The 10,102-nt window shown below is 23.3% G+C and overlaps 1 protein-coding gene across 2 annotated transcripts in view; it reads right to left on the bottom strand.

The window, feature by feature from the left end:
- LOC129962735 (titin-like) overlaps positions 1 to 9,901 on the bottom strand; it is a 37,675-nt gene extending 27,774 nt beyond the window's left edge. The window contains exons 1-6 of one of the 2 annotated variants that reach the window (XM_056076709.1): positions 9,738 to 9,901; positions 7,026 to 7,082; positions 4,416 to 4,668; positions 2,633 to 2,755; positions 1,457 to 1,573; positions 669 to 749 (exon numbers count right to left, since the gene is read on the bottom strand). In XM_056076709.1, coding sequence (XP_055932684.1) covers positions 669 to 749; positions 1,457 to 1,573; positions 2,633 to 2,755; positions 4,416 to 4,668; positions 7,026 to 7,050 — 599 coding nt within the window. In that variant the 5' untranslated portion in view covers positions 7,051 to 7,082; positions 9,738 to 9,901. The remainder of the gene's footprint in view (positions 1 to 668; positions 750 to 1,456; positions 1,574 to 2,632; positions 2,756 to 4,415; positions 4,669 to 7,025; positions 7,083 to 9,737) is intronic. The other variant, XM_056076708.1, reaches the window with a different exon arrangement.
- Positions 9,902 to 10,102: the final 201 nt, after the last annotated feature.

The raw sequence follows: 10,102 nt of genomic DNA, 5'->3' as shown, positions 1-10,102 counted from the left end.
TATATTAACAACAATACCATATAAATATAAAGAATTTATTAAATGTTTTCAAAATATCTACCTCTTTTTAAACATTTATATATTTTTAAAATATGTATACTTATAATTTATGAACTAAAAGCTATATATTTATAATTCCAACAAAAACAAATTACATTATATTTTAACATTATTTTTTAATATCTATATTTTTTAAAATTGTGTGTTTTCTTTATATATTTTTCACCCCAAATTTCTTTTATCATCCTGCTTCTTTCAGTACTAATATACTCAATATACTGTATATGGAATTTTCTTACAAAGAATTTTAATCATTAATGAATTATTTTTATAGAAATGCAAAATATAAAAATCTGAATTATAAAATTATGTCTACACCATATCAGTAATATAAAGCATTACTTGTAATTAAAAAATATTTTATAAATTACAGAAGGTTATATATTTGAATGAAAAAAAAATCTTTTTAAAAACTAAGAAGAAAAAGGAAATGTAATTTTTTACTTATATATAATCTTAATTTAGAATGAAACATTTGCTATAAATATTGAAATTATTTGAATCTGTTTCAATACACAGAGAATCATTTATTGCTTAGCATTAATAATGATTTTTTTTTTATTACAAATGCCATTATGTGAGGGTTTTTTTTTTTTTTTTTCCTTTACCTGTGCATTGTTTCTGGACTACACTGTTCAAAAGTTCCTTCTGATGCCAAAACAAAATTATCTGCCATCTGACTAGAGTTACTAAAAAAGAAAATATTTAAATAAAAAGAAATGAAGAAAATATATAGAAAAACATATACATAAAAAATGAATTGTAAAAGAAGTTTTTAAAAAGTCAATTTTAAAAACACAGAAACAGACTTAATTAAATGTAGAAAATAAAAATTATATAAAATATCAAATAAATTAATTTCATTTTAATTTTGCTTAACTTTCTAATAGGACTTTAAAGGCTTTTTTTTTTTAAAAAACTAATAGCACATCATTAACTGCATGTAATCATCAAGCTAAAAAATTTATATATTAAAGATCACAAACAAGAATTTTCTATATATTTATACCTTTGTATAAAGCTGATAAGTTACACATAAAGTAATAGTAATGAAACATTTATTAGAATAGCATTTATTTGAATTAAATTGTTTTCTTAATATTAAAGTGAACCCAGACCCCCCCCCCCCCCCCAGTGACAGACAGCTTGAAATGTCTTAATTAGTGAGTCATTATTTTTTAAAAAATCTAATTTCACTCTCATAATGAAATATTTTATGCCAAAATTTGAGAAAATTAATAAGCTTCAGTTTTAAAAAAACTGGGAATTCAAGATTTATTAAAGCGAAAAAAAAGTGGAAATCTAGATTCATTTTGAATACAATCAGCCTTATTCATATATTTAAAAAAAACATGTATGAAATTAAAATAATTAATGAAAAAAATGACAAACTTACTCAACAACCAAAGGTCTCTGCATAGTTGTTGGTGGTAATGAAGGGGGTGGAGAGGGTGATTCTGAAATTTGTACATTTGGTTCGGGAGTTGTGGACTGAGAAACAGATTTTTCTGATCTAAAAAAGCATTTAGTTTTAAGATCATTACAATCAGTGATAACTTAAACTGCTATCATATCAAAAAAGCATTTTCATTGTTTTTTAAATTCTGTATCACATAAACAAAAATTAAAAATACATGCACCATCATAAAAGCATTTTTTTAATTTAAAATCAATGCATCCTAATTAGAATATTTATTATCAAAAAATAAATTATTTTAAAATTGCATTATTCAATTATTAAATAGATCAAAATTTTATATCATAAATATACTATTTATACATGGTAGCAAACAGTGCTGATAAAATAAAATTTTATGTTTTATAAGCATTGCAGATTGTTCTGTTAGTTAAATTTGTTTAATTATAACTCTTTTTGATATAATCAGACATTAGCACAAATCAGATCCAATATTTATTTTTAATTAATAACATGGTAAGGATATGGTGCTAAAAAACATTAAAAATTTTATCAGTTATAGTTATCTCTTCTTTTTAACCAAAAATAAAAAAAATATTTATAAAAATTATTCATGAAATTTTTGCAACTTGGAACTGCTCTCTTTCTTGAGATGACCATTAACACAATATTTGAAATAGAAAGCATATTTTTTTTAATCCAGTTTTTTGTATTCTAAATCTATAGAAGAGTAAGAATATAATTTGTTATAATAAATCTTTTATAATATATTTTTATATATTCAACTAGTTGCTAAATCAATGACAGTTCATTTTCTAGAAAAACTGTCCCAATGTTGGACATACAGCAACTTTCTTTTCATCCAATAATATTATTAATATTAAATAATTATAGTAAATATATGGCCAGATTGACAGCTACCATGAGCATGCAAAAGAGGAAATTTATATTCATGGATCTGAATAATAAAGATTAAATATGTTTAAAAAAAGGCATCATTTTGTATTCATCTTTAACAATTGTTTAAAGATCGTATTTAGGAACATTTAATTGGGTTTAATGAGACATAGCAATACTATCTTTGTACTATCAGCCTGAAAAATCACTGACAGAGTATCATAGTATATCTCTATTCTACTGAAACAAAAAACTTACTCGATGATAAGCGGCCTCTGAATGACAGAATGTGAAACATGTTCTTCAGGTTTAGATTCTGTGTGACTTTGTGGTATGGGTTTGTTCTGTGTTATATCGACTTGTCCATCTCCAGACCATTTCCTAAATTACAGAAATAATGAAACAAATAAATAAAACAATTGAAAAAAATGATAGCTAAGAATTCAATACTTTGGAATACATTCAATGTCAAAATATAATATGTGTTTTACAGTTAATTTAATTAATTTGTTGATTAGGTATAATTACTGGTGATTATGAATACTCATTGGTAATTATATATAATCACCAGTTTATAATATTTACTGCAACATATATATAACTTGGAATATAAAGAATTAGTGTTATCTAACATCAGAAATTTTTTAAATTATACAGTATACAAGATATACTTACATTTAAATCTTTTTTTTTTCTTTCAAATTATTTTCAGAATTCATTTCAATATATTCTTATTTATTTCTGCCATACATTATATTGTAAGGAAAAGATATAGTGAAAGATTTACAAATATTAATTCATTACTTCTTCACTAAATCTGATGATTGAAATAACAGTTTCTTAGCATATTTCATCACTGAATAAATGGCAATAAAATTATGATGTCACTTTTTAAAACTTATTTATAATTAGCTATTAGCTTTAATATAGCTATTAGCTTTCTTAAATTTTTATTATAAAGAATTCTATATGAAATTGTAATTTGAAGGAAATAATGAGAAAAATAATGATATATTTGTTATCTTATCGAAAAATATAAAATAAATAAAGAAAAATGCAGCAATACTTAAAAATTTTATAGTTAAAGAAAAAGGATATGTGTTACAATAAATGCACCCTTATTATGAAAAAAAGTATAAGGAATTACTGCATAATATTAGATCCCCAGAAATAAAAGAAGCATTTCTTAATAAGTAGTTAAAAATGTCATACATCATTTTCAAACTTAATCTTTCAATTTATAAACTAAAAGAAAGAATTTAGTGACACTTTTTCAATGTAAATACTTTATTTTTAACTTAATTTTATTAGTAATGAGAAAGAATAAAATCAAATTAGTTAATATATTAAAATGACCACAGTTCTTTCAAAAATGATGAAAATTAGTTATATTAATAAGTCTAGTTTAAACTATTTATATGAAAAATATAGGATAATTTTTAGTTCAAAATTACATTAAATTCTTTCATAAATCTGAAACTTAAGTTTCTAATAATTCATTTAAGCAGTTTTCTTTTAATCAAATGTCACCATAAATAAAAACTAATAAGTATGATAAAATTTTTAAAGAACAAGAGGATTATTCATTACAAAAATTTCAAATTACCATGCCTCTTTAATAATATATATTAAGTTAAATTTTACAAGCAGTTTTTTTTTTTTAAGAAAGTGAAACATCTTAAAATAATAAATAATATTAATTAAATATAATATGATTAGCAATTTAAATTCCTCCTAAACAAAGATTTAACCAAAAACATGAAAAATTATTTGGCACTTTTCTAGACAGCAGTCTAAAGTACTGAATTCAGCAACAAAATTGAAGAAAATTGTTCATGCAATGTTGCTATTCTTGGAACATTACAGCAATTGCAGTGAGTACTTACTTCATTAACAGAAAAGTCCAATTTTTTAACTAACATTTATAATTGGTAAATATGGTTATCAACATTTCAAAAAAGAAACAATTATTTCACTTAAAAAAATGAATAAAAATACATAATGCAACATGCAGATCACATTTAAAAGACAAATATTTTACCCATCTTCTGGTTGCTGTTCCTGAACAGCCTCTGGTGGTGATGGAATGCCTTTTAAATCTTTAGCTTGACTATCTGTTGATATAGGTTCAGATAGTGGAACATAAGGCAAAGGTATAGCTTGTGAACTATTCTGAATTACTGCAGGTTCCTCATCAGGTGATGTTATCACCATCTGAGGGATAACATGTTCTCCATGTTCGCTTGAAGATGTGCTTAAGCATGGCTTGGGAAGGAGGGGAGGCTTGTTTGTACCTTAAAACAGAGAAATTTAAACATTTAAATTTTCATATGTGCATTAGTTATATAGATTTTAAATATCATATTTCATAAAAGTTTTAAAAATTCATCTTAATCCTGCCAGTAACAAAAATGATTCATATTCTATAGAGAATGCTGGAAAATTATAATAAGATAAAAATCATACACAAGTTTAAGTGATGGAATTTAGTAATAAAAATTCATATATTAAAAATATTCATAATTTAAAAAACCAAACACAAAAGCATTATATATTTTCCCATTACAAATTGATGTGTTAATGTATCATTTAATAAATTACTTCCTAACTTTTCAGTTTCAAAAAAAAAAAAAAAAAAGGGAATAATAATTGTGAAGTTTATTAAGCTTTTTGGAATAGTTAAGTACTAAGAAACACAACAATCGACATTTGCTATCAACTAAAAGTTCACAATTGACTAACAAGATATTTTGATTAAGAGATTAGCTTTTCAAGCTTTTTAACAAGCATATTAAAAGTCAGAGATGATAAAAATTTATAAAAATTCTAAGTAAGAAAAGAATGACTTATTAAAACTCAAGAGTTTTATACAATTTAGCTTTAAAAGCAATTCTTCAAACCTCTTTAGCGATAGTCTAATGACAGTTTTTCTGACCTAAACATTTCATTTAATTTCGTTCAATCCAAATACATAACATTTCAATCTATATAGTATCTAGGCAATCAGTACTCAAGAATGTTTATAATAAGTCATAAAATGAAATATATAATATATCTCTGATTGATATTTAATCCAAAGCAAGACTTTAAAAATATAAAGTGTCTGCATAACAAAAATCTAAAAATTTCATGTAAGGAAAAGGAAAAGTAAAATTAAAAATTGAAATTCCAGCTGTATTCAGAGCACAATCATCTTTGAAATTAAGATAAGATGATTTAACAGAGGCAGACTGCAATTACTGGAGAGAAAAGAATTATTCTCCAGAACTTTAACAGAAAATTCACTTTGCAAAAATATTCAATTATAAGCTATTCAGACCACATTTCAATTAAATAAATTAACCATGTCAATAATTAATAAATAGACAATTATGATCTCAAAACAGAAAGAGAGCATTGACATGGAGGGAAAAAAAACATCCTGTGCATTAAAATAGAAGAGAAGAGTATTTAAACCTAGCATCTGATGACAGAAAAACTAAATAATATAAAAAATGATAACCCTTGAAACAATAAACAATTAACTTCATATCAATTTCTATTTACCACATAAATTAATTTCATTTTTGTATAAATTAATAAGTCAATATTTCATACAATAAAACAAACAAATCCAAAAATTTATTGATTACAAATACATTACATTTCATATATATATAAATTATATAGATTACACACATAAAAAAAAGGCATTAGTTAAGTAAAAATTTAAAAATACTAGATTTATCCATAAGGAAATAGTGGTGAAAATTTAGAGCAAATGGGTTTTTTTAAGTATATTAAACTTATCAGGCTTTGATAAGTGAAATGCCTTAGACACTTTTTAATAGTAAATTATACACACAAATTATTAAAAAAATAAACAAACAAATGGTTTAAGTTTTAAAAAATTGGAAAAAAAAGTTTGAGTTTTATAAGTTACTTTTTTATACAATTTGAAAAATTAAGAAAAAAAATTCTTATTATAAAAGAAGAATTTAACATTAACGAGTATATAAAGTAATTAAAAAAGTATCATTTTCCAAATTCTTTAAAAAAAAAAAAAAAAAAAAAAAAACTAAGAAAATTACTTCAATTTACTTAATTACATTTCTTTTTCGATATATCTGTTTAAAGGAATCTTTTTTTAAATGCTATTATTGTTTAAAGATTTATAAACATTTTAAATTCCATGGAAAATAAAAATCTAATCTAAAGATTTTGAATAAAAATCTGACAAATGACATTGATTGTAACAAATATAACATGCAAGAACTCAATATAAGAATCTTAAAATAATCCAAAATGAACTACTTTGACGTGAAGGGTAAAGTTGGATGAATGCCAGGCAAGAATTGCGTGGTTTGCTCCATTTAAGAGGCAGCACATTTTTTAGCAAGACAAAATAAAAAAAAGTGAAACAAGGAAAAAAGAAAAGTTGAAGGTAGAAGAGACAAAGATCTTTTAGCATTTTAAACTCCCTCTCATGGCCTTTAAAAGGAATAGAAGACACAGAAACAGAATTTAAAGGAAACTAAATCAATTTGCAGAACAAATTTTTGAGATTTATTTAAAGCTAATTTTTTAAAAAAAATCCATAAGATCAAAAAGTATGTCATTTCAGTTTATTAAACATATATATAAATTCAAAATGCACTAAATCATTACTTACTTATTTGATCATTTGCAGCATCCATTTATTATTTCATAGAAAACACACAAAGAAAGCCTGAAAAAATATATAATGAATAAAAATTTTGAGAGAAAGCAAAATAAAATTTAAAAATAGAACAGGCCTCTTTATATAACATCAGGATTCCATTTTTAAATGCTGTATTCTTTTGATGCAAACCCTTATTTCTTTAATTAAAGAACAAAAGTGTAAAAAACAAAATTGAAAAATCCTTTTTATTTTTAAATTTGAAATTCAGATATTAAGATCAAATCTTGCTTTAATAAATGATGAACTAAATTTCTATACATTATATGGATACTGTTCTATACTGAATTTTTTTTTTTTTAAACTGCAGTTTAAATAATCAATTCAAGTGATATTGTTTACTTTTCCTGTTAATGATAACTAAGCTTGCTGAACATTAATGACATAAAGCTTATAATTATGCTTCTAAATAATTTATAATTACACAATTATTATTTTTTTAACCTATTAGACTATTTAAAAAGTTACATAAAGTTGGTTAAAAGGAATTCTTCTGCTTAATATTGCCTATTTGATTGCATGAAAAAAAGTTGAGACTTAAGCTTTCAAATTGCACACATTATATAGATAAAAAATTATATAAATTGAAGCAACTTCAATGATAATAATGGTCCATGAGAATTGCAAATTCTAAGTAAATGAAAAAAATAAAACAACAATAGAATTAAGTTTGTTTTTAATTTAAATAAATATCAATCATTCTGAGAAAAAATAAGGGGGGGGGTTAAAAGCTAATACACCAAATAATTGTAGGGGGAAAAAACTTAGTTGTCCAGTTTCATACATTAAATAAAACAGTTTAAGACACAATAAAATATTTTTTTAAATGTTAAAATAATTTCATGCCGTTCAAGAAGTTTAAACACATATCTATATACAAAGAAAAATTTAAATAAAAATGTAATAAGTTTCGATTGTGGCAATAATGCTTTTTAAAATGTTAGATGTGACAACCATAGTTATCATTAGCTATATTTTGTTTCACATTATATTTCATTGATAGATTTAGTTTTAGCAAAAGAATACACAAATTATTTAAAAATTTCAAAAATAAATAATTTAGCTTTTCATATTTTTATTTCCTCTTATTTAACAATATTATAGTAGTTGTATTTATAAAACATTTTTGTCTCAGTTGTATATAGTTAATAAAATTTTATCAAATAAAAGTGTGTGATATCAAAATAAATATTTATATATGCTATTTGAAAATAATTATTAGGTAAGAAAAATATATAGATAATTAAAATAAAATTACCAAGGATTCAATTTTGAATACTTTTCAATATCATTTTGTAAAATAGCTGAAAAATTTCCAGCAAACCTGAAGAATATTTTAAATAACAATTTTTTGCTTGCAAGTAACTTTATATTGTATTGTTTAACATTTCATAACAGTATTTATCTTAAAGGGATATTTGTTATCATTGCATTGTAAAAGATTTTACCAGTAAAATTTTTTATCCAGCTTATTAGCATCTTTAGTAAATCATTAAATTTGTACAATTTAAGTTTTATAACAATTTTAGAATATCACATCCACAAAACTATTTTCTACATTCTTCACTTTTAATGACAAATGCATTTCACTAATTATTAGTAAAGGATTTAATTAATAATGACCATTAGTAAAAAACAATCAACTTAATAAATATTTCTATCTAATAATTTTTAAATCTGACAGTTTATTTATTAAATTAAATACTTTGTATAGTTAGATTTCACAATGATTGAAAGTTTTCTAATCAGAAACTTAAAGGCAAGACATGATGATTCATTTACACATTCCAATTAGCAATCATACTAATATAAGAGGGGCTGTAATTTTTTCTTTTATAATATTGCTACATAATTATCTACATATACAAATTATAAACTAAAATATTGTTATAGAACAAATTTTGCATCTTCAAACATTCTTTGGATTTTTATTATCTAATTTTAAGTTATCAAAAACTAAGGGGGAAACAATATATTTATTTCTTTAAGAAAGAAATTTCTTTAAGAAGATTCCGTTTGCAAATATATAAGAATATTTTGTTAGCTAAGTTAAATAAATACTTATAACAAGAAGTAAATTAAGCTAAACTTGAAATAAAATTAGGGCATTTTTTTCAGAATTTATTAAACTTCGTAGCAAAAAACATTGTTTATAATCTTGAAAAAAATTACGAAAACAAATCGATGCTTTTATATATCGACGAGGCGAAAAGTTTCAGAATACAATTTCCAATACCATAAAATAATTTAAATATATAACGTTTGATTCTTACTACAAAAATTTGTTGAAAAAATATCTTATAAATAATCAAAATTTTCAGGATAATTTTAAATACTTGCTTTAAAAATAATCGGCGTTAAATACAGTTTAGCAATATTTTTATCAGGTGTAAAAATATTTATAAATTAAGAAAAATATGTATAATAATAGCGTTTTGATCAGATCACATTATGCGCATTAATCAATGCTCTTAGAAAAAATAAATAATTACTTTTGACATTTGGAAATAGTTTTATTCCTACCCTCCCTCTTTACTTCTCATTTGCAAACATAATACAGAGATAGCGGAACTCACGATGTCTTGTTTACAAATCAGTTTAGCGTTTCACGTTGCCTCCTACGATGAATATTTATACACAAAAATAAGAAAAGTAAGTACTTACATAAAATGGGCATCATAATTTACAAGAAAACAATGTTGTGCAATTAGTATAACATAATAATTAATAATCTAATAATATTAAAAGGGACATTTTAATTTTCGGATCGCAATGTCGCAAACATTCCTATTTAAGAAAGGGTCAAATTACATTCGTGACTTCCGCCATATATGTTTTAGTTCTTTTAGTAACCAATAGGAGGCACTCTAAAGAGCGGATATCACATGGTACTACAATACGATGTTTTTTCTTTTCACATATACAAAGTGTACACAGAAAAGTATTGCAAATTATCAAAAAAATGTCACCTTAAAGCTTGGATGAAGCTTTAAGTTTTTGATCATTCTGATTCCATAAAAACAGGGTTA

This window comes from Argiope bruennichi, chromosome 3 (genome assembly GCF_947563725.1).
Source record: "Argiope bruennichi chromosome 3, qqArgBrue1.1, whole genome shotgun sequence".
NCBI lineage: Eukaryota > Metazoa > Arthropoda > Arachnida > Araneae > Araneidae > Argiope > Argiope bruennichi.
This window is presented reverse-complemented; position numbering and strand designations above follow the sequence as displayed.